The 27,676-nt window shown below is 42.8% G+C and overlaps 1 protein-coding gene across 1 annotated transcript in view; it reads right to left on the minus strand.

The window, feature by feature from the left end:
• The window catches only part of WWC2 (WW and C2 domain containing 2), a 159,092-nt gene that overhangs the window by 61,976 nt on the left and 69,440 nt on the right, over positions 1 to 27,676 (minus strand). The window contains exons 3-7 of the mRNA XM_048509421.1: positions 18,104 to 18,307; positions 14,993 to 15,069; positions 8,975 to 9,054; positions 4,234 to 4,363; positions 1,913 to 2,059 (exon numbers count right to left, since the gene is read on the minus strand). Of these exons, the coding sequence (XP_048365378.1) occupies positions 1,913 to 2,059; positions 4,234 to 4,363; positions 8,975 to 9,054; positions 14,993 to 15,069; positions 18,104 to 18,307 (638 nt within the window). The remainder of the gene's footprint in view (positions 1 to 1,912; positions 2,060 to 4,233; positions 4,364 to 8,974; positions 9,055 to 14,992; positions 15,070 to 18,103; positions 18,308 to 27,676) is intronic.

Consider the following 27,676-nt stretch of genomic DNA (forward strand, 5'->3'; position numbering starts at 1 on the left):
TGCAAAATTGCCTCAGGACAAAATTCAGGTGCGATTCTATTAAAGGCCTACTTTGAACCGTTTAATTCAGCCCAAGTTGTTGCTTACTACTTTGAACTCAGAACTTTGCTAGAGATCAATGAAGTTCAAAGTAGAACTTCAATGAAATTGAGACTGCTAAAAACCACATTCAAGTTTGGAGTCTTCTCAGAAAATCCCAGTACAATCACTGCCATAGCCTTTCATCACACTACCTTAAAGGAATATGCCAGCATTTGGAAAACATTTGTGGATGCAAACCAATCGCTGGCGTATAGGTCGATGAGATTCCAAAGATTCTCAAGCTGCTGAAACATTAATTCCATCAGTCAATGTCAGATGTAAAAAAAAATACATTTTCAATGAAATATTTGCTTACCCCTCTCAGAAACTGGGTAGCTTTGAACTTGACCTTTACATTCATTTACCTTGACAATCTCCATTACAGGAAAAACAAACAGCATCCACATAAATCTAAGAACTGTAAGATAATTATGTCAGCTTCCCAGGTCATTCTTCAAGGACAGTGGTGGAATTCAGCAGGTTCGCACCACTTCGGCAGAACTGGTTGTTAAAATGGTGCTTGTAAACAACCAGTTGTTAAATTATTTAAATTCCACCATCGGAACCGGTTCTTAAATTATTTGAATCCCACTACTGTTCAAGGACCTTTTTGGTTAAATTAGCTTTTGAAGGTTTTAATTATTTTTAAAACTTCTACAAAGATAGTTTACATTTGAGAAAGAAAAAATCTATGGCCCTTTCTGCACGGGGCCAAAAACAGCGGCCCAGGGACGGAAAAACACTGGTCCCTGGGCAGCTGTTTGCACAGGCAGCGCTGCTGCAACTCAGCAGCGCCATCCTGTGCAGCCCCGAGCGGTTGAAGGCGCCGCTTTCCACCCCCCTCCCCGAGGGAGGTTTTTGGAAAGCGCCGCCTTCCCATCAGCATGGTGCAAACCGCACTGCGCCGAAGGCGCCACTTTCCCGTCCCCCCCACTCACCTCGTCCTCCGGTGTCGGTCTGGAGGGCTGCTGAGACCCGCCCACGCTGCTCTCTGATCCCTGGAGGTCGGAGGGCAGCATGGGCAGGTCCCTGCAGCCCTCCAGACCAATGCTGGAGGACGAGGTGAGGGGGGGGGACGCAGAAGAGGCGGCTCCGTGCGGAGCTGCCTCTTCTGCGCTGGCCTCTGCGGGGGCCGCTCGCACACTGCTGTGCAAAAGGCCCCCTCCCCTCCACCGGCATAATTTCTGCCAGTGGAGAGGTGCCCTTTCCGCTGTGCGGAAAGGGCCGATGTTACTAATATAAGTTTTAAAATGCATTTCCTCAATACATGTAGTTATTCTCAGATGCATGATGGCAGGTTTTTGCTCAGCTCACCAAAGCGGGTGCCAAATTTAAAAATCTTCTCACCTTAAAAGTTACAAAAGTTGAATAGAAAAAAAAACAGCTTAAAATGTACACTGCTTTTTTCTACTTTAGCTTCTCAGCACTCAGAAGAACCACAGCAAAGCTGTGCTAAAAATATTCTTGTGAAATCTAGAATTCCAGATATACCACAAAATATTTTACTTTGGACGACAGTTCGTTTTGTGATGAGGAAAATCTATCTGTGTAGATTGCCTGTACCTGCGGCTCTTCAGATACCATGGATCATAATTTTATCAGCCTTCGCCACCATGGCCAATTGGCCATGGTGGCAGGGGCTGATGGGATTTGTAGTCCATGAACATCTGGAGAGCCGCAGGTTGCAGACCCCTGGTGTAGATAGATAGTTCCAGCCTACTCTACTATCAGTGTTTTGCTAGCCAGTCAGCCATTTGATTCAAAATATTTTCAAAAACATTCTGTAGTTATTTTGTCCTTTTATCATCTTTAAGTGGCTTGAAAAACTTACATCACCAGAAATGTCTGTCTGTGAACCTGCATCCAAAGTCTGCCTAGACAGGGAGAGCTGAGAATGTGCTGGGCTGCAACTCAGATCTGGTTCAGATCTGCCAATAGTTTGGTCGAAGAGGAATTTTTCTCTCAGCTTTGCAAGACTCTGGGAAAAAGAGACAAAGAGTGACTTGGATTACGCTTTTTATAATACACAAATACATATGTTTGTACATAGACAAAAGATATGAGGGAAATATACAAATGCATCCAGATAAAGAGATTGAGAAACTTTCCTGGCCAGGAATCTGCCTTCCCTCCTTCCCCTTCCTGGGCAGTCATCAGCCCATCTTCGGTCCCATTAGCCTGGGGTCGATTCCGCACTTGCGTTATCAACCTAAGTTCGAGCTGCGTTCGACCTAAGTGCTCCGCACAACCACTGGGATCGACATGGTTTTGTACCAGCTTCGTCCCGTGTAATGGTCAAATTTCCGACTCCAGTTGGGAACTACCACTTTTTCAGGGAACCACGCTCGAACTCAGCTCGATTCCAGTAAAGTGCGGAAATTCTGATGCCAGGAGTCCCCCATTCAGCCAATCACAGCTGAGTGTTTCGGGCATGCGTACAGCTGGAGAACTGCCGTGGCGAAAATCGTGCCTAATTTCCCCCCCTCTTCTTTCTTGCATTCAAAGCGATTGCTGGTCGCACAAACGGCCCACTATTTCCGCGTACCAATGTAAGCGGCCAATCAAAAAACGCCACCTTCGTCCCTCCATTCCTGTGTCAGTTTTTTTAATAACATGTGTGGGGATAGACGAAATATGGCCATAGAACAGTAGACAATTGGAACGGAGCGGCGAAGAGGCACAGGATGATTCCGCCCTCCGAGCTGGGATCAAGGTGGTTGCAGTGGGGAACAACAATGGCTTCGACCTAGGTTAGTACCTTTCTCAGGGAACTGGGTCGAACCTATTTTACTCATGTGCAGAATCGCCCCGGAGTGGGTGGCTCAGATGGCTATTTTTACAGAACCACAGGGCTGGGTTCTGTGGGCTGGCTTGCTCAAGGAAGGGTGAGGGCCCCCTGCTCCCACCCCCACGGCTATGTGGAGGTAATGTCATAGCTCTCTAGGAATCGGTGGAGATTGGCAGCCCATTGGAGTGTGGAGATTGTGTGGAGGCTGGTGGCCTGGCTGCTGCATACAATGAGGAAGGTTTTTCTGCCCCAGCTTCCAGCCAACCTAGGTGCTGCTAGCTCTCACCGACCACCAGATTCTCCTGCCGCACCTCTCTACCTCCTGGAAGCAGCCCCACAACATTTTCTCACCACAGGTCAACTTCCTCTTCTCATGCTGCCCTGGTGAGAAGAGGAGGCATGGCAGCATGTTGGGTGGCTGCTGCGGTATCCGGGGGCTTGAATGGGGTGCTGGGCAAGTCCAAGGTGGAGCTGCTGGCAGCCCTTAAACAGAGATCTTCATAGAAATTCCTTGACAATTCACCATATCCGTTCTGGAAATCAACCCACCTCAAAGTTATCTTTACAGTTATTGCAGGTGGGTAGGTATGACGCTCCCCCTTGTTAAAGTTGACTTGCCCTTGTTCTGCCAAGACCTTCCCCACAGTGGAAGGTCTACAAGGCTTCAGACAGGAGAAAGGAGAGGCTTCCATTACTTGATTCCTCCTTCTTTCTAAACCCTCCACTCTTATGAGTTGCCTGACTGGAGATATTTAGTGTTGCCAACACAAGAGTGTCACCCAGTGGGAGATGGAAGAAGGGGCATGGATAGGGTGTGCCAACATTGCATGTGGTTTTACATCATTTCCAGGAAAAACCGGAAGTGATGTAACATTGCTCAGACAAACACTGGAAACTCTATTAACACAGAATTTCCACCGATTCCTAGAGAATTATGACATTACCTTTTATCTTGCCACTTCAGGGAATGGTTGTTCTAATGGGAGATCTGCCACTGCCACCCTGGGGTTTATTCATTTCCCCTGGCCTGCCACAGATCAAAGAGACTACCCTCCTAGGGCTGGCTCCTACACTTTACCCTTTCATCCAACCAGGAAGTGTCCTGAAGCCCCCTAGGTCAATCCCTCCCCCAGGTGGGGTTTGATGATGTGCTAGCCTCCATGCTGGGCTGTCAAACTTGATTCTTGGAGCACCTCCTGGTTGGGATAATGTGTTTGCCAGCCACGTCCGGTTTGCCTTAGCCAGCACCAGTTGCGTCTGCGAGTCTAGGATGGGTCTCATTCCCCAACGCTAGGTGGAAAACGTCCCTGCTAAAAAAAGTCCATTAGAATGTCACCACTGAGATTTAAATCAAGTCAAAATACCTGCATTAAATCTTGCTTCTCTTTCTCGCCTGAGCTTATGGCCTTTCTGATAGACTTCAGCTCATTCATTATGGCTTTGGCTTCACTTAGTTCATACCCACTCTGGCCTCCGGACATTTTTTGGTCAATTCTGTAGAAAAAGATAATAGTGGTAACCCCTCAAACCTAATGTTGTTCATTAAGTTCAGAAAGAGAAATAAGGAAAAGGTGGGTAATATATTTTCTCCTATACTAAAATAGCTATCTCCAACCCAACACAAGAAGATACCAATTTCTGGAAACATAGTGACGATGTACTTGAGAAATATCTCTTTTTCTTTGCCAATCCTTCCTTTCAATGGCTTCCAAAATAACTGATTTTAAAGGAAAACTCCACAGATGATGCTGAAAGGATTTGGCAGTAGTACTGGGATTTCTTTAATTGGCTGGGTGATAATTACTGAAGCAACCTGGAAACTGAAGCTGGTACAAACTAAGGATCATCTCAAGTTTTCTCACTTAATAATATTTTTGCTGTTGTAAATTCTCCAAAAGCCCAGGCTGCAACTTAAATCACAAGTTGCCATCACTGATCATTTTTTGGATTTCTGTTCTTTTGGCTTATCTACATTCAAAGCTACTTCACTGACTTTTCACAGATTAAAAAAAAACTTACCGGAAAGAGAAAATACAAGCATGAGTACCAGAACAAATGGTTATTCACATATTCCTAGTTCTTTCTTGTTCTGGACTCAGCAGCTGCCCTGTTTCCATATATGGGTCAACAGTATGCCCTCACTGCCCTATCTAACAAGCACCATAGGATGCCATGGAGCAAGACAAATATATAATAAAGCTATTTTCTAAAATATACAGCAATTCTACATTTTCATGAAACGCAGATGTAACCCAATGTAGTTAGCCAGACAAATTGCTGAACTTGATCCTGGTTAACCAGGACTCTCTTCCTAGCCACAAACTTACAGGATTTTCACAAATGTCTGTATTTATTGGAAATATTTGTATACAGCTTTTTGCATGCTCAAAGCTTTCATATTATAGTTCCCATCTGTAAATTGGTTTACTGTGCAGAGAAAATGTAGTTCAGATTACAAAACACTGTGCTCCTGAAGCATGTTGTTTTAAAATCATCTCCAGGTACAGTGGGTCCCTTGAGATGAATAGTTTAATAAAGCTAAGTTGTAATAAACCCACTTTATTTATATACTGCATTTCAGAAGAAATACTATCAAAGCCATTCACATTAAAAATAAAATAAAACACAAGGTTGGAACCTATTGCTGCAAACAGAAGGTTCTCATAGATGTTGGGAGACACAGTAACCTCCCAGTCAAAATGCATAGAAGGCTGCAGAGAGGAGGGGATGACCTTCGCAATGGAGCCAAATGTACCACTGGGCCAAGGAGGGACAATTTCTCTTGATTCTCTCCCTTCCCATATCCTTTGCCATTTTGTCTACAAGGTGCTTAGAATACCTGCCTCAGCTCTTTGGTGGTCTCGGGCTACTAGAGATGCAGGCAGTCTGTGAGTGTTATACAGCTTCTGTTCTATTTAACTACTGTTTAAAAATCAGAACTGAAAGCAAAGACTAGCTTCCAAAAGCTGTCAATATAAAGAATAACAGCTGTACCAAAACTTCTCCAAAGAACTGGCACCAAAGGCCACCTTTTATGACAGCGTACACAATTTTTTTTCTCTGGCTTTCTGTCATCATCTATCATCGTCAGTCACAAATTAATGTTTACAGAGAAGGGTACACTAATGGTTCAAACATAACAAGTTATCTTCAATACTATGTACATATTCAGTAGCTTGTGTAGAATTTATATACTGAAGATGCAAGATGTTCCTTGACTTTGACATTAAGCTTTTGATTTAAAAATGTAAACTTTTGACAATTTTTATATTTTAGTTTCAGAGACAAAAAAGTAACTGTAATATATGTAGGCAAGACTCTTATCTGTGTGATCGATGAATGGAAAGGTAAATGGTAGTTTAAATTTGAGAAGGAAACCACATTTTCAACAAGAAAACACACGAGAAACTTATCGGGGGGAAAAATAGATGGTGAAACTCCCATTAATTTTAATGGGCAAAATTGCAGCCCAAAATACAGACATGCAACCGGTATATATGTGGGGTTCGTTACCCACAGAGGCTTGTCACATATTTGGATAGCAATGGCCTAGATCCGTGGTGGTGAACTTTTGGCACTCCAGATGTTATGGACTACAATTCCCATCATCCCCTTCCAGCATGGCCAATTCCAGTGCTGACCAATTGGCCATGCTGGCAGGGCCATGCTGGCAGGGCCATTCCAATTCCAGTGCTGACCAATTGGCCATGCTGGCAGGGGCTGATGGGAATTGTAGTCCATAACATCTGGAGTGCCAAAGGTTCGCCACCACTGACCTAGATCCAAAAGAAAATGATGTATACAGATAATGCCTACCACCTCCTCCCATGGTGCCGCTGGCCAGGGGTATGTTGTGCCTCAGTGGTACTGCCTCCACCACAGGGACTGGCCTCAAATCTGGGCAGCAGCACAATTCTGTGATGCAGCAATGGGTGCAGGCCATGCTCATGCTTCTTTTGATGTCACAACCAGCTGGGAGCAAATAAAACCCAACAATACATTGGCACCCTCTTGGGCAGAGAGCCAGCTCTGCACAGCAAAACTGACTCCATCCACAGTGCTGACAAAAGGTCACAAGGGGAGTGGTATTACCGGGGTCAGAACTTGGGAAGCAGTCCATAGAGCAATGTTGGCATGGGGGTTCTCTCATGTTAAGCCATTTGTGTTCCTCAGTGGATAGCTTTGTGCATTCTAGCTCCTAACAGTAACCCACCCACCCCCAAGCAAATGTGCCTCAAGCTAGATTTTGCGATTAAGTAGTGACAGAGGAAACCCTAATAGCACCTACCCTGAACAACTTCTCAGGAACTGCACAGAAAACCAAAGTGTTCTAGCATATGGCAGGCCTACTGCTTCAGAATATACCTAAACCTGATTATCTTTAGGGCAGAAATGAATTTTTTTAAAAAGGGTCTCCAACAAAGGAGATTTTGATGGCTTGTTTTTAATAAGTGAAATTAGTGCTGACCAAAGAGTGGCTGCTTGAATCTTTCCAATAAGTGTCCATTGTTTGCTTGCAGTATGCTGTAGAGAGTTTCCCAAACATGCTCTAGATTCCTATCAAAATTGCTTGAGAGCAAGGTGCTTTAAAACAATACCTCATTGTTATATTAATGGAATACAACCAGCATGTTTGGCTAACCTTTAATCTTGGGATAGCAGCAGGGTTTTAAAGCTTTAGATACAGGTTTTTTTAAGAGTATGCTTTAAAGTGAAACCTAATTAAATAAACACCACTAAGTTTTTCAACTTTCTCTCTCTGACATTTAAGAGTACTGGTTAAATTCCTCTGCTGATCAGAAACTAGTATCAATTTAATTGTAGAATAATCACTGCTTCAGCAGTACGGTAAATAGTTTTGGAATTTGGGCAGTCGAATTCAGTGGGGGGAATCCCTTTCTGGAGGTGTTGCAGGGCTGCTTTGGTGTAAGTGCCTACCCTGCTGGCGTAAGGGGCAAATACGTCAGTGGGAAGGTGACTTAGCACAGTGGGCAGACGCTGCATGCGCCACAGTGCCCGACCTGGAAGCCACCACTTGTCTCCAGACCCGCTAGCATGAAAAGTTGTGTCGGCATCACTTGGGACATTCCAAGGGCAGGCCAGGGGGTGGAGCCGACTTAGATGGTTTTCACTGCCCATCCAGCCCCCTTGAGCCAATGGAAGATACACCACGTGCATCTTGGAGATACACCACATTTTTTGTGGTGTATCTCTGCTTTCCCCTATGAGAGATTCTTGAAGGTGGTTTTTTTTTTTACTTTTTTGGCTTCCCACACCATGGAAAGTCCTCTAGAAGGGGTTGAGTCAGTGGTGGGATTCAGCAGGTTCGCACCACTTCAGCAGAACCTGTTGTTAGTGGTGCTTGTAAACAACCAGTTGTTAAATTATTTGAATCTCACCACCGTAACCAGTTGTTAAATTATTTGAATCTCACCACCGTAACCAGTTGTTAAATTATTTGAATCCCACCACTGGGTGGAGTGGCACCGTCTTCACCTGACAGTCTTCTCTGGATTGGGTTGTTAGCCTCCCAGATTGCGATCCTAAACATCCTGAATAGAATTTACTTGAAAGTAAACACATATGTTGTAAGTTTGATGGGTTGTAGACAAAGAAGCAAGAGCACAAGGTTTCTTGTGAATCGTTCATCCATTCCCTTACTCAACCCACATGATCACTGAAAAGCTGATGATTTTCAAGTCATGGGACCTTTGCAGGCAAAAATGCGGAGGAAATCCCCTTCTCTCAACCTTTTAACAACAGTGCTTATTTTTGGTAAGAGGAGTGCTGGTATTGTAAGAATAAGGTGGCAGTGATTTTATCTGGAACTGCCTCCACACTGTACCTGGGCACCAAGTGGCAGGTGGAATTATTCAGTTCTGTCGCTTTGAAACAGTGCTATGGTTGTGTTTTCACTTTCTAACAGCCTACAGTTTTTAAAGTTATTTTAAAGCAGCAGTTAAGATCCTTGAAAGCAGATTTTTCTGAGCTCTTTCCTTATTCCAAAGCTTTGCTCTGCAACTGGATGCAATAATTCTGTTTGATTTGGTCCTAATCAGCAGACTGAATTATTTAAGTCCATTTCAATTATTTTCTTATACTTACTGTTGCAGCGTTTCAAAGCCTTGCTCTTTATACAGTAATTCTTGCTTCATTTGTGAGAGTTCTCTCTTCAGCTTTTTAACCTTGTACAACACACAAAAAGATGTTGAAATTTTAGGCAAGGGAGTACATAGTTAAGAATAATTAGTACCTTCACAAAACAAAGATGAGATTTCCACTGTTGGTTCCTTGTGGTTTCTGAAGTAAGTCTTACTTCTAACTTACTAGCTACCAAAACAACACAACTCTGTACCACAGAAGGCACTTTGAATATTATGTTTTGTATATGAAATACTTCCCTTTCCAAGCTCGGCCGTAATAAATCTCAAAGAAATACCAGGACTCTGAACATATCTCACCACATATCTATCCATTTATTTATTGCTGTCAGTGTCTATCACTAAGTCTCAATGTGGCACCAAAACAATTTTTAGAAAGTAATACATACAAAATTAAAATAAAGACAATTTACATTCTTCTTTGATTCTTCGAGCTCTGCCAGTTCTACAGTTCCTATGGTGTTTAGAGGTTGCAGCTTCCTGCTAAGGGCAGGAGATCTCCCACCCCCAGCTCCCATTACCTGACACTGCTCAGTTGGGCAGTGGAAGGAAATACCCAATTGAAGTGCCTTTCCTTCCCAAACCCGCCCTTTTCAAGCTCCACTCCCAAAATCTCTGGCAACCCTAATTCCTGACCCAGTTCCTACACTGAACATGTGTCTAGGCAGCAGTACATGTCTAACAGAGTCGCTTTAGGAGTATTTAGCAACTCTAAGGCCCCTTCCGCACATGCAGAATAGTGCACTTTTAATCCACTTTCAATGCACTTTGCAGCTGTGCAGCAGAGGCGTACTAGGGGGGAAAGCAATACCTGCTCCGGGCACCCAGCCCCCCACGCCAAACTTACCTTTGCAAGATGTGGGCTGGGCTGGGAGCCTGCTGTGGGCCCGCAAGCAGATGCTGCCTCCAATGGGGGGACAGCAGCAGCTGGTGTGTGGGCGTGGCAACTTTGCAAGTTTTGGGCAGGCTCTTGGCCTGGCCCAAGGCTTGCCACAACCCAGCACCAGCCGCTCTCTCCCCTCATTGGAGTCCACACTTGCCTAGTGGCCCTGTGGCAGACTCCTGGCCCGGCCAGCACCAGGGGTGGCAGCAGCCAGTGTATGTCTTGCAAAGCAGCAGCAGGGTCCAGCTGCCACCCCACCTGCCTGACCATGGAAAGTTGGCCCCCACAGGCTGGGAGGCCATAAGGGCCAGGCAGGGGAGGTGGCAGTTTGGCCCTGCTGTGGCTGCGGCTTGTCTGGGCCACCTCCTCCGGGCACTGCAGAGGGGCGGCAGGGGCAGTGGCAGCCAGGAAGGGCAGGAGGCCTGTGGCTGCAGCAGGTGGCTCGGCAGGCGAGCGGTGCCCTGGTCTCCCTGTGGAGGGGGGAATGCCAGGCAGAGGCGCCTCTACACAGGAAGGGAGTGGGGGTGATTTTGCGTGCCCCCTACACCTGGCGCCTGGGGACATGTGACCCCACATATCCTTCTGGCAGATACACCCCTGCCTTGTGGAATAGCAAAATCCACTTGCAAACAATTGTGAAAGTGGATTGAAAGTGCATTATTCTGCATGTGCGGAAGGGGCCTTAGTGTCCTCAACTCTTAGTGTCAACTATTTGCAGAATTTAAAAAATTCATTTAAACTGGTTATATATAATGGGAAAACCTATTTTCTATGACAAAAATTAATAGTGTTATATTTATTGTAATCTAGTCACAAACATTTAGAATGGGTTAGGTTAAAAAGCCTTTTGTAAACATATCATAATAATATATATGTAATCACCAATTGGATTAAAAAGAAATTCGACTTTAAGGATTATAAATCAGCGTAAGCTTTATTTTGAGTTTCTGCCTTGGCAGAATTCCTGTAGATTTCAGAGGAGTCGCTACAGTTACTACTATACTATAGAGCTCCCTGCTGTGCTTATAGGATTCACAAAGCCATAAGAGTCCTTTAGGCCATATGGGTTCCTAGAGGCCCATACGGGTGTCTAGAGGCCTGTGGATAGGTTGGCCACCCATCTGTGGTTAGTAAGGCTTATTGGGATTCCCAGAAGCCTGTATCAGGCAGAATGCCAAAATTCTTCAAAAAATCAGATCCTTATTTCAGGGCATAGACACTTCTCTAGACAAGTTTCATCTACCCGCACTCTCAGCCACAGCAGGGAAGCCTCAGTTCCGTGTGATCCCCTGCCTCCTGCTAACATGCTAGCAAAAAGTGGCATGTCTACAGCTGCAAATATGTAGTAGGGAACAGAAGACTTATCCAAAAGCTCTACGGGAGCTCCTTATTTTTGCTCTGTGAACATGAACGATTGCAGGTTCTAGTCAAATGCCTTTATTTTTGCAAGCTTCCTTGTGAAATCTGATTAAAAGTGAGAGAAAAAGATACTGCAAACAATTAATTGTTATTATCGCAGATGAATGTGTCAGAATGTGTGAGTGTTCAAAGGCTAGTTATCACAGAATAGACGCAAGTATTCAGGGAGAGAGTACATCAAAGAATCCTTTTTGAATGCCTTCCGCTATTAAAATTCCCTTGCATGTGGAAACCTAGAATGTCTGGAAGAACCCTTCTACATTTAAGTAAGCGTTCCTTATGGACTACATGTCCCTGTGGATAACATGCCCTCTTCATGCTAAACTTGGGCTTGAGTATTTTGTATTTGCTCTTTAATATCCACAACCACTCATCTTTATTAGTGTTCACATAATATAAAAGTAGCGAGCATTTTGCTGGGGCACCAGGGGTATGCTAACGCTTACTAATATGACAGGTGAAATAACTGTTCATAAAAAGAACCAGTTGCTCTGTAGAAAGTACAGCCTGTGCCAGTATTTAGCTATGTTTGCTAGCACAATTTCTCTGTGTCAACAACACCAGCCTTGCTATCACATATAAACAAACCCTTGTTAGTATTGGTTGAACACAAAGGAATTCTATCTTCCTCTTTATGTTCATGAACAAGCAGCTAATGTAAGAGACATGCCAGATTAGAAGACATCTCTTTATTTGAATAACCTCATTACAGTCATTAAAGTTGAAATTCACATTTAACTTGCTACGTTAATTTGTCATTGACTGGGTGGGCATGCCACCTGTTCTTATTAAGGAGAGAGAGAGAGAATTCCCCTACTGACATTGTTTGAAAGAGAACGACAGGGTACCAGCCAGGAAAGATTTTCACTTTCAACATCGACTTCCAAGGAGGCCAATACACCAAAATCTATATCGCAGTAGCTGAAGAACTACATATTTCCCACTTCCTTGGGCTTGCATTCTGCACCTTTGTAACCCTCACGGAGGCCCAAGAAATATTTGTATGAACTGCATTTTCAAATAATTTCTTTCTAAACATCCAAATCCTTTCCACACCTATATAAAATATTGGGGTGTATCCAGCTGGCTTTTTCAATTAATTTCACCAAACTCCATTCCTCCATACAGTTCTTGGCCCACGAGGGTCTTGTCCATGTAGATCGCACAATTCCCAGCATAACCTTCTAGTCGCCAAACGACTTTCACCCTCCTATAAGGTCTCCAACTCCAGGTGGGGGAAACCCTGGACATTTGGAGGTAGAACCTGGAGAAGGCAAAGTTTCAGGAGGAGAGATCTCAGAGGGATGTAGTGACATATAGTCCACCTTCCGAAGCTGCCATTTTCTCCAGGGCAAAGGATTTGGGTAGTCTGGAGATGAGCTCTAATTCCAGAGGACCTCTGGGTCCCACCTGGAGGCTGACAGCCATACACTCCTCCCTTTTTCAACAAGGACCCAACCCCTCAAGCAAATTTAAAATAAAGTTCACGTTATTAGCATTTGTTCATTTATCTGCGCAGGTAATATTTATTTCAGAAACTTAGGACATTTATTTGCCCTGATGGAAAATTATTTCAGTTTCATTTCCAGGCTGGTTTGGGGCCTGAAACTTCTTTGATCTTCTTAACTGAAGACCTTTTTGGTAAAAAGATAGCAGCAGTGTGACGCTGTGACCCATTAACCACGGCATCTGCATCAGTTGGCTGAGAGATATATTATACCTCAGTGATATTCAGGCTGCTGAAGAACACTTGCACTATGGAGTCTATCTTGTCCTCCATGCTGTGCGACATCCACTGGGCAAAGCTGTTCAAAGAAGAGACCCAGTGTGGTGAATGGTGTGCTGGACTAGGGTTAGGTTTCAATCCCCAGTGTGCCAGCGAAGCTTGCTGGGTGTCCCTGAGCTCTTTACATATTCTCAGTCTCATCTAATCCACAGGGTTTTTGTCAAGGTGAAATGGAAGAGCAAACAATACATGCTGCTCTGGGTCCCCGCTGAGGAACAATGAGAAATATAAATGAAGTAAATAGTACTTCAATGTGCTAATGATAAGCAACATCACTTCTCCTTGTCAGTTGTGAGACAATAGATGCCCTAAATGAGTGACTGGAATTCGTAGTGAGCTGTATAAAGCCAGTAAACTGACGCTTAATCTAGTTAAGACTGAGATGGCATTCATTCACAATGCATCTGATCAATTTCAGCCTCTTATGAATCGGATCATCAAATGCTCTGTGATGTGAAGATACAAACCTCCCTATGTTGCTAATTAATGCTTTCAGTCTAGAGTTGCCAACTTCTTGCTAATTCAGCTGATCCCCAGGTGGCAGTTCACCTGCAGAAAATTGCCCCCTTTTTTGGACAGCATGCCCCCTTTTTTGGACAAAATTTTTCTCTCTTTCTCACAATACTAGAACCAGGGGGCATTCATTGAAAATGCTGGGGAGAAGAATTAGGACTAATAAAAGGAAATACTTCTTCACGCAACGTGTGATTGGTGTTTGGAATATGCTGCCACAGGAGGTGGTGATGGCCACTAACCTGGATAGCTTTAAAAGGGGCTTGGACAGATTTATGGAGGAGAAGTCGATTTATGGCTACCAATCTTGATCCTCTTTGATCTGTGATTGCAAATGCCTTAACAGACCAGGTGCTCGGGAGCAACAGCCGCAGAAGGCCATTGCTTTCACCTCCTGCATGTGAGCTCCCAAAGGCACCTGGTGGGCCACTGCGAGTAGCAGAGAGCTGGACTAGATGGACTCTGGTCTGATCCAGCTGGCTTGTTCTTATGTTCTTATGTTCTTATGGCATTATACCCCATTGAAATCCTTCCCCAAGCCTTTCCCTCCTCAGGTTCCATGGCCTAATTCTCCAGGTATTTCCCAACCTGGAGCTGGCAGCCCTCTAGCCAGCTTTGCCCTAGAGTAGTGTTTTCCAACCTTTTCAACGTCACGGTACCCTTGACCTCACTCTTCATATCTCACAGTAACCCTGCCATCCTCTCCCCACCTTCCCCTCCCAGTTCCCCTGCTTGCCACCCCCCCACCTTCCCCTCCCAGGGTGAAGGGAAGCACGGGGGATGGGAAGTGGCTGCTGACCTTGCGGCAGGTCCTGCCCCCTGGGCCAGCTCCATATCATTGCTGGTGCCGGTGGGAGACACCGCAAAAGTGAGGGGGCAGTAGCATTGCCACGGTACGCCTGGGACATGCTTGCAGCACCCCAGGGTACCATGGAATCGCTGCCCTAGAGACTTGATCACTTTCAGGTTAGGCCTGTTTACAACATGTTCTTCTGCGGACTGCTTCTGAAGTCTCTTTGGATGTTCCAGTAGGTACAAAATGGCAATGGATGGACTTCTTGCTGGAATGAGTGACGAAGAATACATTTCACCAACTACGAAAGATTTAATCCAGAAGTGAATTCACTTCCAGGGACAATGCAAAGTGCTTTATAAAGCCCTGAAAGATCTGGGAACAGAGTATTTAAAGTTGGCTGCAGGTAAACACTGATTATTGTTTTACCTGTTTATTTAGAAGATGTATTATTTGCAAATATTATAGGATATAAATATGCTCAGTTAAAAACAACAACAACGCAAACTCATACATTGGTAGAGCACAGATCTGTATCTTGCAAAACATTGTAATTCGGCACTCTTACCCTTAATCTTGTAGTGGAGATATCCGCCTTCAGAATGTCGGGGTCATACTTAGTGCTAGAAGAGGAGCTTGAGAATACTTAGGAGGAAAATGGAAAAAGGCGAAAAACAATTATTTTTATGTTTGTATTGTTTTAGAACTACAAGGTTAACATAGTAGTAGTAGGTATAAAATAATCTTCAATGCTTCTCTTGACTGTGCTATACTGAAAGTTGCTTTATATAAATAAATATTCAAAATGTTTTTGGTTAATATCATAGCATTAGATTATGAAGAGAAGCAGGAACATTACTAAATGTTTCACAGCATAGTTAAAAACTAGGTTTTCCCTTAGCATCAACTCACATGAGATTCAAAGTAAAAAAGGCAGGTTCAGGGTTACAGATGTAGACGGTAAACAAATTTTCCAGAGATCCACACAGTCTCAAAGCATTTAATGTTTGACAATTTATGATAGTATTCTTTTGGCCTGTAAGCCAGGAGAGGTGGCATATAAATTCCCAAAATAAATAAATACATATTGATTCATATCTTAAAAATTTAGGTGATAGACCTAAATCTGCAATTGCTGCATCTTTATCCATCCCTCTTCTTTACATATTGACTTTCATTTGGATTTATCCTGCTGATTGCCAGTCCCTCCTGGTCTTTTGCATGGAATTCCCTTTATTATTATTATTATTATTATTATTATTATTATTATTATTATTATTATTATTATTATTATTATTATTATTATTAATTCGATTTGATAAACCGCCCTACCCCCGAAGGGCTCAGGGCGGTGTACAACAAAACAAGAACAACCATAATAAAACAAATCGAATAACCCCAGTTAAATTACAAATCTTAAAACTACCCTGTTTCCCCTAATATAAGACATCCCCGAAAAATAAGACATAGTAGAGGTTTTGCTGAAGTGCGAAATATAAGGCATCCCCCAAAAGTAAGACATAGCAAAGTTTTTGTTTGGAAGCATGCCCGACGAACACAACACAGAAAAATAAGCCATCTCCTGAAAATAAGACATAGCGCATCTTTGGGAGCAAAAATTAATATAAGACACTGTCTTATATTCGGGGAAACACGGTATAGCAGCAGCAATCTACAATAAATAGTTAATAATTAATAATAAGGGGCGTCTGGCATCACACCCTGGCGATCAAGATCTGGGAGTGGACGAATTCTGGGAGGGGGCTGGCAGATGGTCAGATGGTCAGGTGCACAGCCAGTAAACAGGGCAATGGTGACCTTTGGTTGCTCATGAGTCAAGTAGAAGAGTTTGGATTTATATCCCCCCTTTCTCTCCTGCAGGAGACTAGCAAACAAAAGCACTAAAGACTTCTATAAGGGCAAGTCAGGAAATAGGAGAGGTTTTTGATTATGCTGCTGCAAGAAAATTAGTTTGGGACAGTAGTCATGGATCAGCAAAAAAAAATCTTGATACTTCTGGATATGCTGGGCAGTCAGTTTCCCACAGAAGCCTTAAAACAGTCTTATATACTTTGCAGGATAAAATAAAGTGCTCAGCACTTTCAGGACATAGACTGTATATTGTCAGGACTCATTATGTGTTCTCCTTCATACAGAAACTGAACATGAAGCTGCCGTATCCTGAGAGAGATTGGCAGCTGCTCTCAGGCAAAAACCTGCCCCTCAATATCTTACACCTCAGATGTCATAATTTGAACCTGGGACTTTATGCATGTAAAACAGGTACTCTGCCATTCCCTTCACTATTCTGCATAATTCGACCATTCTATTTTAACCATACTAGTAGTTAGAGTGTAGGACCAAAACAGGAGAGATTTGGGTTCAAACCCCTACTTTATTATGAAATCCACTGGGTTACCTTGGGCTAATCAAATATTCTCAGTCTAACCTAACCCGGCAGATTATTTTGAGGGTAAAATGGCAGTGGAGAACTATGTAAACCACCCTGAGCTTTTTTACCTATACTAGGAAAAAGTAGATTTTACCACTTCCAATCTCTACTATTGTATTTTCTGCAATCTCCTCTTATATCTTCTTGCACTTAATTCACAGATAGGGTTGGCAGGTCTCCCTAAACAATTGGCAGGGGCTGGGGGCTGATGGGGGGGGGGGCGGACACCAACCAGCTGAGGAGGAAGATCGGCACTCACATAATTTCTGAAACTGATGTCATCACATTGCCAATATTGTGGTAGATGCTCTAGTATTTGGGCAAAAGGAATGTAGAAATGTATTGTATGTAGAAGGTATTTTTGCACTTGGAATGTAGAAGGTATTTTTGCACAAATACCAGAGCATCTCCCACAACTTCAGCACCATGATGACATCACTTCCTGATGTGATATCATTGTGGCAATGGTGACCTTGATTTAATGCTGTTAAATTCCCCACTGGCCACCAAGTGAGAGCAATGGCGTACTGCTAAGGGGACAGGGAGGGGCGCGCAATGCATTGGTTGCATGCCAGTGTGGGGGCATGGCAGGAGTGAGGGGAGGGCTGGGGGCTGTAGCAGCGGTGCACAGCGCATGCGTGCACCGGGCGCAGTTCCCCTTTGCTCCGCCCCTGGGTGAGAGGGCCCAAAGCAGGAGATTCCCTGTACTCAGAAGCAGTTTAGCAATCTTATTCACAGAGAAGATCCCCAGTACAGTGTGCATGAAACCTCTGTCTCCACAGTTACATATGAGCACACAATTTGTCATCTGATCTTGCAAGACTGATCCCTGTTACCTTCTATCTAAGGAACAAGACTGTTTTCCAGACCTTCTATTGGACAACTCAGACCATATTTCAGAAGATTAAATGTTGGTTTAGATTAAAATGGTAATGCAGGATTGGCTCCAGCTATGGGCTTGGAACAAAGACAACTGTACTCTAGCCTAGAGCCCCGCATTAAATGTATGGATGAGCTCTTCTTCTTTTCGTATGAAGTTGTAGTTTCAAGGGCGAGAGCCCCTGACTAACCCTTAAAGGGATACTCGCACTTCAGATGAGCAACCTGATTCTAAAACCAATTTTTGAAGCCCATAGAATCTGGAGACACCATCTCGGTCACTGGTTCTTGAGCTGATGAAGGACAGTGAGATACACTAAAACAGAAGATATAGCACATTATACTTACAGCTTGTGTGGGAGCTTGACTTCTCCTTGTAGGCATCATTCAACCTCAAATACTCATCCAAAGCGAGTGCCAGTCTCTGTTCTTTAATATGATATAGTTCTTTTTGAGTGCTTAGGGCATCTTGTGCTACAGTAAGATAATCTTTTAACATTTTCTCCTGCTCTTGTCTCCATTGTTTTCTTGGATCTTCTATCTGTGTCGTTTCTGCAGAAATACGGTTGCACAGGTTTTCATTTCCAGGCTTAACAATGTGTTGGTGGGCAGACTACTCCCATAATCCTTATGGGCAGTTATAAGGGCTATAACACCCTTCTATAGGTGTGATTTCACATGAGAACATCAGAAAGAAATGAAGTTTGAACAGACACCTAATGACTCATGAGGCTTGACAATGACCCCAGCACCACCACCCTTCACACTTTTAATGGTATACAGTGCTATAAATCGTATGCGTCTCCTATTACACTTTAACAATCTCTTTAATATTGATGACAGGTCTTTCCTATGAGATTTCTCCCAATAAATAGAATTACTAACACCCCCTAATAAATACCTATCCTTTAATATAGAAGACCAACAGCAATTTTCCCAGGGAAAGTTTCACTCAGTGTCTTTTATCAAGGCTTAAGACACTGGCCAGTATCAAACAATTGGGAGAACGTATTGTTTTCATGAAGACACTCATCTATTGTTCTCATGAAAACTAGGCCTCAGTCAGCATCACTTAGATACATTTTCTATAAAGTGGAAAGCTCGCACCTGTATGATAGCTGGGTGGCCTGCGCCAGCTCTCACCCCGACTTCGCCTCTCCCCTTTGACCTTATGCACGTTGGTTGAGCATAGCTCTTTTGCTTCCTGACCTGGACTGGTAACGTAGAACCTTGCTGTATAGCTTTTCCAAACCCCATTCAATGCTTTATTTTCTTAGAATCTGTATGAATGAATCACTCTAAGATGATTGGAGTAAGTTTTATTATTTTCCTGATACTCAATAAAAACTCTGTGTATTGTCAAAACATTCCACATTATTCAAAGGTCTAAACTCCTAAAGAAACATCCTGGTATACACTGGTGGAGAGATCTTGCTGTTACCTACCTCTTGCATGAATTAAAATTCCCCACAACAATTCACTTGGTTGCAAACCACTAATTTGGGTAACAAATGTACAAGTTAGTAACAATGTCTGAAACGTTTAAATCTTTTTAAAATCTTGCTTTTAATGAGCTGCCTGGAATGAACTTCTAAAGTTCTTTACCATCTTCACCTGGCCATGAATAACCAACACTGTAAAATGTTTGGTCCATGAACATTTAAATATCTAGTATATTTCATAAGATGATTTAGAAACATTCTCAGGTATAAGATTTTCTCCAGTTATCTTAACAAAGCAGCAATTTTCATTTGCCATGTATTACTAATTGGGTGCTACACTATATAAAGCATGTACAGCTGGTATATTTTTAACTTTACACACTGCAAACTCCCTCAATTGCCCTACCCCTCTGCTTTTTCTGCTATTTCATAGGCCAATTTTCTTGATTATTTGAAAAAAATCCTTCTACAATTTACATTCTCAATTTCATCCAGTAGAATCCTCCCACTTCGCAAAGACTGAAAGCATCCACTGAATAATGGAGGTGGAAAATGTACGCTTTACGAAGCAGCATGCTGAGAAAAGGTTCAAATGATGCGTGTTGCATAAGCAACTATAAGGTCTTTGTTTAGACTTGTAGAGGGTATCACACAAGCATAGAAGGACCAATCCATGGACATCAGTGCAAATTTCACCCGGGTGCCCAAGTGGGAAGGAAATGGAATTGAGAGAAACAGAGGAGGAACAACACCACAGTAAATCTATTACCTATTATTTGATTTGTTAATATTGATACAGATGGAGGGCAGGTGTCTCCAGTGGATCTCTGAATCCCATCTGCTTCTACCGGTAACAGCCAGTGTACTGTAGTGGTTAGAATGTCAGACTAGTATGGAAGAACTAGGTTAATTAATCCCACTCTGCCAAGAATGTGTGATCTTGGGCTGGTCACATGCACTCATTCCACGTTATAAGGATGTTGTGAAGATAAACTGGGGATGAGAGAATCACCTGGGAGGAAGGGCAAGATGAAAATGGACTAGACAGATACATACAGATCTGAACAACTGAAAATATATGGACCAGATAGACCTCCAATTTCTCTGTTCTGTTCTTGCACAAAGCTACTGTGCGGGGAAGACTACTCAAAAGTTTATTTGGAAATCTGCCATTTCTTGATCATACTCACCTAGTTTAATATTTCACTGTGTTCTAAATCTAAGTGTAATAATTTTGGGGTAACATTTTTCCCCCTGATCATGTTATCTAAAATACAAAACTTCCTTAATACAACCTTGTATAAAATTTGTCCAAATATCTCTGGTTTTGGTGTATCGTTATAAATACCAGGCGAAACATCGGCAGACTCTTCCAAATCTCTCCAGCTCCATTATAAAAATCAGAAGCACATTTAAACTCTCGGGGCATTCCAGATAAAGATTTTAGTTTTTTCAAAGATTTCAGTCAATGAATTCGGTTTGAGCTGATGAAAGGAGATCTAGCGTGTAGCTCAAATATGCCTTTTTACATCTTCCAAGCTCTCTCGGAAAACATTAATCCAAGCTAGTGATTTAGGTTCAAGTGCTTCTCCTCGCCCCAACAACATTAGTTACACATCCCTCACTAAGACACTTTTCTCTACTTTTGCCTACTTAAATTATCTAGAGGAAACAGTAACTCAAATGTGCCACAATGGAGACTTTAAACATATGTTTGGTTAGCTTCTGCTGTAGCAAAGTAAAGTCCCAAGTGATCACAATTGCCAATAATGCTTGATAGTCTTACACATTTAATCTTCCTGGCACTACATTTTCATGGGAACTCAAGAGGCAAGTGAAAATGAGAGAGTAGCTTCAGAATGCTTCCCATGTGCCCCCCTAAACTCAAATATATTCCGGTATGCTCATTTCTATGGAAAAACTCCTTGCCAAATGGACTCTAAAGGAAAATACAGACAGATAGCTTTTGCATGAAAAACAGGCAAATAAATGAAATTTCAGGAATACCACTGTGGATTTCCTGTACACCCAGTTAAGGACCCTACTCTCTCCAAATAACTTTATGTATAAACATAAAAACTCTTGTGTATCTGGCTACTGCTCATTTCAAATAAATATTGGAAAAATGCCTAAATTTTCCATCCTGTGGGTCAGTACATGGGTTCCCAGGCCTCCTGAGGCTCAGACTCTGGCCTCAGGGGAGCAGCTTGGGAGTTAAAGGTCCTTATGTGCTGGAATAGTGCCATAGCCTGGTCCCATTTTGTCGTGTGGTGGCTTTTTTTAAAGCCATCTCAGATTCTGTTTGAAATTTGTCTTCAGTGCAGGATAACTGGCATCTTTTCTCATGTGATTTCAAAATACATAGCGTCTATGCTGACATGACACTTCACCTGGATTTTTTAAAAATGACAAGCTTGCAAGGTAAATGTTGCATTTCGGTACTGCAAGGTTCAGGGTGTCCTCACCTGGTTAGCCTGATCGTGTCAGAAGCTCACTAGGGTTAGCCCTGGTTATTTCTTGGGGGAGGGGCTATTATGTAGAGATCTCTGACTCTCTTACCTTTACAACCCTAAAGCCGTGGTGACGAACCTTTGGCACTCCAGCTGTTATGGGCTTCAATTCCCATCAGCCCCTGGAGTGCCAAAGGTTTGCCACCACTGCCCTAAAGAGTTGCTGTAAGTCAGCTGTTCCTTGACAGCAGAAAACAAACAACGTTCAGGGTGTCAATTCTATATGGTGAAAAGAGATAGCCAGAAAAACAGGGATTGTTTCCTGGGGAACCAGGAATTTTGCATAATCAATGAAGTTCACAGAGAACCTATAGTGAGCTGACTGATAATTTTCCATTTGGTAGGCTGGGGGCAAGGTGTATGTGTCTGGTTTTGTGGAGAGAGTGACGGGAGAATTCTCCTGCAGGAAGAAGTGAGCCAGTCCTCAACAAAGGAGGCCACTGAAATAGAGGCCAAAATTGAGCCTGAAACAGAACCTGGAACAAAAGCTGATAATTTTTAAAGGGGTCCAGAAGGGAACCAGGAAATTTTTAAAGGGGTCCAGAAGGGAACCAGGAAATTCCAGGTCAGTGCTATACTACACCTAACGGACTACCACTATATACTATTGCCAAATTCTAACACATACAATCATACAACTCTTACTGATAACATACAATCAAATATCCAAGAACCATTAAGGATGTGGAGGTTGGAGGTGTTAGCCCTTCCAGTTTTTATAGTCCAATTATTTTAGTTTCCTCCTCTTCTTGGACTATGAAAACAACTCAATTGTCCATAACAGAATAGCAATTAGGCACAAGCCCTGGATTCCTTAGAGGTCTCCCCTGCAAATACTAACGTGGGTCAGGGAGAAGAATGCATTGCAATAGCTAAACCAGTAAAAAAATAAAATAGGATGAATAGCTTATCTAAAATGTTGTCAACATAAGCAGTAAAATGTAGTGCTAGATTCTTGAGGGCCCCTTCTGCACATGCATAATAATGCACTTTCAATCCACTTTCAGTGCACTTTGCAGCTGGATTTAATTGTGCGAAGTGGTGAAATCCACTTGCAAACAACTGTGAAAGTGGATTGAAAGTGCTTTATTCTGCATATGCAGAAGAGACTGCGGTGATGTAGTAGTCCAGGGGTGGGCAATTATTTTTTCCATGGGGCCGCATAAGAAACAGAAAATATTGTGGAGGGCTGGGCCAAAAGGCAGGGGGGCGAGGTGCTTTTGAAAGCCCCGCAGAAGCCGGCAGCCAAGGCAACCGGCTTCTGCGGGGCTTTCAAAGACGCCTCACTCCCCAGCATGGCAGGGGGGCCAGTCAGGGTCATCCAGCGGGCCATATAATGCCCAGGTCTGTAGTAGTCTGTACTTTTTCAGCTGCTGTGTGCCCTTTTTTGGAATACATAAAGCTGGGCCGGATGTGGCCCGCGGGCCATATAATGCCCAGGTCTGTAGTAGTCTGTACTTTTTCAGCTGCTGTGTGCCTTTTTTTGGAATACATAAAGCTGCCTTATACTGAATCACATCATTGCTCAAGGTCAGTATTGTCTGCTCAGATTGACAGTTGTTCTTTGGGATCTCAAGCCAAGGTCCTTCACGTAACCTCCTGCCTAATAATCCTTTTAACTGGAAATTTGAACCTGGAGCACTGTGCATGTGAAGCAAATGGTCTACTATTTAGCTACAGCCCCTCTCAAAGCTTCCATTGAATATACACACAGGTGCACACAATGCAGGAGTAAACTTTGAACAAACAGGTAGGTACTTCATACCTGCTGTTCTGGTTATTTTGCTTTCAGGGAGGGTTTTTTCACTTGGAAGAGCATGAAAAGGAACACACACCTTTGAAACATGTGGCTAAAAACACAGCTTTAAATATGTGATTCACAGGTATTTTGTTCTTTTACTGTTTTGGAAACCAAGTCACGATTCTTAATTTTTAAAAGGTTATATTCCAGCAAGGCCCACCAAGAAAGGGTATACATGGCAGTGCATATCCAATCTTTATATCTCACAGAGCTTCATTTCTGTCATCTTTGTTTACAGAGATGAGAAATGGATGCCCATATCCTATTTGCTCAGAGGAAGGGAAAGCTCTGGTCCTTCACTACTTCTTTTAACTGCATCTGAATTTTATGAGCCAGGAGCTTTGCTGAGCAAGTGAATCCAAACGGTTTAATGTTTTTTTTCTTTCCCCTTGCTCAAGGAATTGACAATCCACCTTGAAAGTTGCTTGCTGTTCTCCACTATCGGAGAATAAGAAAACAAAATGTTCATGACCCCCAGGAAGACCATATGCATTACACAAAAGGGCAGTTTACTCAAAGAATAGATATCAATTCCTTGGTATGATATTTCCATCAAGCATGACAGGGTTGAGAGAAATGCCCTTTGTCACAGAATCACAATTGCCCTGAAATTTATCCAGGTAGATTGTAGTGTCTGATCAGTCTATGCAGACCACAATTAAAAGGAAACAATGCTCTCACCATATACACATCTTAAACTGAAAAGGGGCATTATGGATTTAATCGGTGAATCTGTAATTTAAATGGCAGAGTTTTTATTTGCTTCAGAATAAGAAAGTTTCCTGTTGTCCTTATTTTCAGAACGTTCCACATCACAGCAGTTTTCAACCAGTACTTTCTTACTGTTCTGTTACCTACAGAAAAAACTCGAAAGTCTGTCTGACCTGTTCCAGTTATTTTTATTTGAAAAAAGCAAGGCTGCGGCGAATGTTCTGCAGATATTTTCAGGGCAGAATAACCACCCTTGACTTGGCTATCTTGAAGAAGCAGCATAACCTTTTCCTTCCATATAACCAGGACAAACTTTCATCCCGCTGCTCTGTGGATGTAAAAGTATATTAGCCTGCTGTTAAGAATAGATAGCCTCTGCAACCACCAGTAGGCCAAAATTTTGCCTGCGTAGTCTTAATTTATATACCTGTTTGCCACCTGAAAGACAGTGAGTCTGTTACACCGTTTCAGTTAACAACCATGGAGCGAAAAGCATTTTGACAGAACATGTATAGTTCAAACTATTCACTGGAAATACCTTAATTTTTTTTTAATGGCACTTTTCACAGACTGTGTTACTACTTCTTCAGGACACAGAAAGCCATATCTGATTTATCTTTTCATATTTAGAAAGAAATGTAGTGGCTATGTAAGGTTCCTCAGAGATGCAGTACATAAAAAATAAAATTGCTTGATTTGAGAACTTAAGAGCTAATATCCCCCTCCCCATACACACACACAAAACCCCTGCAGTAAAACAACTTTGTCCTTGTCCTATAATCACAAGGACAGTGTTGCTGTGGGCCACATTTTAGGACTCTGCAGGCTACTCCTGCAGTTTGGGCCACACATTGAGCAATCCTGACTTAAACCTACTGAGCAATTACCTGAAATGTGTTCGCAGATATGGCTTTCCTCTCTTGTGAGATTATTTTCCATTACGACTAGTGCTGCTCTTAAAATACAGCTACAGTCATTACAACCATCCCCAAAGTCCAACTGAACTGCCTTTATCCTGTTTGATTGTTGATTCATTATGAGAGCTATTTGATGCTTCGTGATTGCCTTTGTGAGTACCAGATGCCTAAAAAAAACACCCCAGACTATTTTTGCATAAATCAGTATGCATTCAAAGGTGCTACAATAGACCAGGCCCCTTCTGTATTAAGGCTGCCTGAAACCGCAGAGTTTGGCATTGCAATTCTAAGCAGAGTTACAAGTCAACTGAAATCTTAGAAAATCCCTCTGTCTAGGATGGTACTGTTAGCCACCTTTTCAGATGCTCAGGGGAAGTAGTGAAAATGTAGGTCGCAGAACCAAAAGGGAAGGAACAAGCAGTTTTCCCACAGGGTCGTCCCAACTCTTCTCTCCACTCTCAAATGTATACCATCCTCTTTCAACATGTCCATCCATCTTACTTTCTCTTCTAGAAAGAGAGAATAAAATCTGCAGCTCTTCAGAGCCTCATCACACCAAGAACATAGGCAGAGATGGGATCCAGCAGGTTCTCACAGGTTCCCGAGAGTAGGTTACTAATTATTTGTGTGTGCCAAGAGGGGGTTACTAATTGGTGATTTTGCCACGTGATCTTTGCCTTAGTTACGCCCCTCCTCTCAGCAGTAACACGCAGAACCTGAAGCAGTCTAGCAGGAGGTGCACTGGCGTGCGTGGGAGCCTGCGCCTGCGTGCATTCGTTTCCCACCCAAGGACCGGGCGCGCATGGCTGGCTTGCTGCCCTTGCCACAGCTCCCCTGCCTCAGCAATTGCCCCTCCCCAGAATGCTTCCATAGCCAGCCCGTCAAGCAGGCTCCCTTCCAGCCCAGCGCCCCATTGTGCTTATGCCACTGTTTTAATCCCACCACCATGGGAACCTGTTACTAAAATTTTTGGATCCCACCACTGAACATAGGGGCTGGTTCTGTGTTTTCAGTGGAAAAGTTTGACCCAACGTTTGACCCACCACAATCTCTTTTCCAGCATGTTCTTCCAGTTTCATGACTTAAACATCCTGGAGGAGAGAAGAGGCCAATCTATGGTTCGGTGGTAGAGTGTCTTAACACTTGTTTCAGAAAAAGTGAACTTGAGTTGTTTCTATATGCAATTATTACCAACAAAACAAAGTGCATATAACTGAGCAAAAATTAATAAGTACTAAGGAAAGGGAAATAAAATGAGAAGTGCACCCTCACCCTAGGTCTAACAATTATGTCCTGTGTGGATAGAATGAATTTAAGAAAATAAGAATTTAAGGAAAACTCTGCTAGATTACACCAGTAGCCCATCTAGTCCAGCATCCTGTAGGCACCCAGTTACTCCACATGATACTATGGCTCATTCCGCACATGCAAAATAATGCACTTTCAAACTGCTTTCAGTGCTCTTTGAAGCTGTGCAGAATAGCAAAATCCACTTGCAAACAGTTGTGAAAGTAGTTTGAAAATGCATTTATTTTGCGTGTGCAGAAGGGGCCTATGATAGTGGCCTGTATATGGAGGAGTGGAGAGGGAATACAGTCTTTATAGTTTTCCTATCATTCCTAAGCATGTGAGCAGGAACAGGATTGTGTCCAAGTAGCGTGATCCTGAATATGTTTGCTCAAAAACAAACATTGTGTTCACTGGAACATACCCCTCATTAAATGGAAACAGAACTGCAGCCACACAGCCAAGCAAAGCGATATTCAGTTGGAATAAAAACCCCATGCATTTGATGGGTCTGTTACTTAACATGTGCTATGAACCAAACAACAATGTAAATTTGGTGCTACAGGTTTACTCCTAGGTTAAAACTCTAAATAAAAAAAACCTCACGGAGGTATGGAAAATTAAATGTTGCTTAAAACATTAGGAATTATTGTTTTTCAGTTTAAATTTCAAAGCATTCTTCTCATCTAAGAAACCTCAGATGTTAAATTAAGACACCAAGAAAAAGGAAGGAGAGGAAGGGCAGCTAAAACCAATTCAAGCTGACCAGAGACATCTATTCAGGAAGAAATTAACAGGACCAACAGAAAATGTGTTAATCTACTCAGCCATCTAATCAGCACCTTGTGAAAAAAAATTGACATGCCATTATCAACCCTACATCCTTTCAGCAACATTTTTTTAAAGCTGTGAGACATTACTGCACAATTCACATTGTGTAGATCGGGCACACTATAATTTTGTATTGTAATCACTGCTCCTGAAGGTCTTGCAAGCAATCTGTTGTTGCTTCACACAATAAAAGGGGGGGAAAGAAACAAAAAAGGAGAATTTCTAATCTTGGAGTATTTTCTTCTGAATTTAGAGCTTCCTTCACAAAGTGAGCTCAGAGTAATTGGTCACAGAAAATTATTTGCTTATCAAGGAATGGTGACGTAGGGTCAGGGTGAAGCCTGGCCTCACCGAGGTTCTATGAATATCAGGAAATTCTAGTGAATAATGAGACGGACAACCTTCCATATCACCAAGGCAGG

Source organism: Sphaerodactylus townsendi, linkage group LG10, assembly GCF_021028975.2.
Source record: "Sphaerodactylus townsendi isolate TG3544 linkage group LG10, MPM_Stown_v2.3, whole genome shotgun sequence".
Lineage (NCBI taxonomy): Eukaryota > Metazoa > Chordata > Lepidosauria > Squamata > Sphaerodactylidae > Sphaerodactylus > Sphaerodactylus townsendi.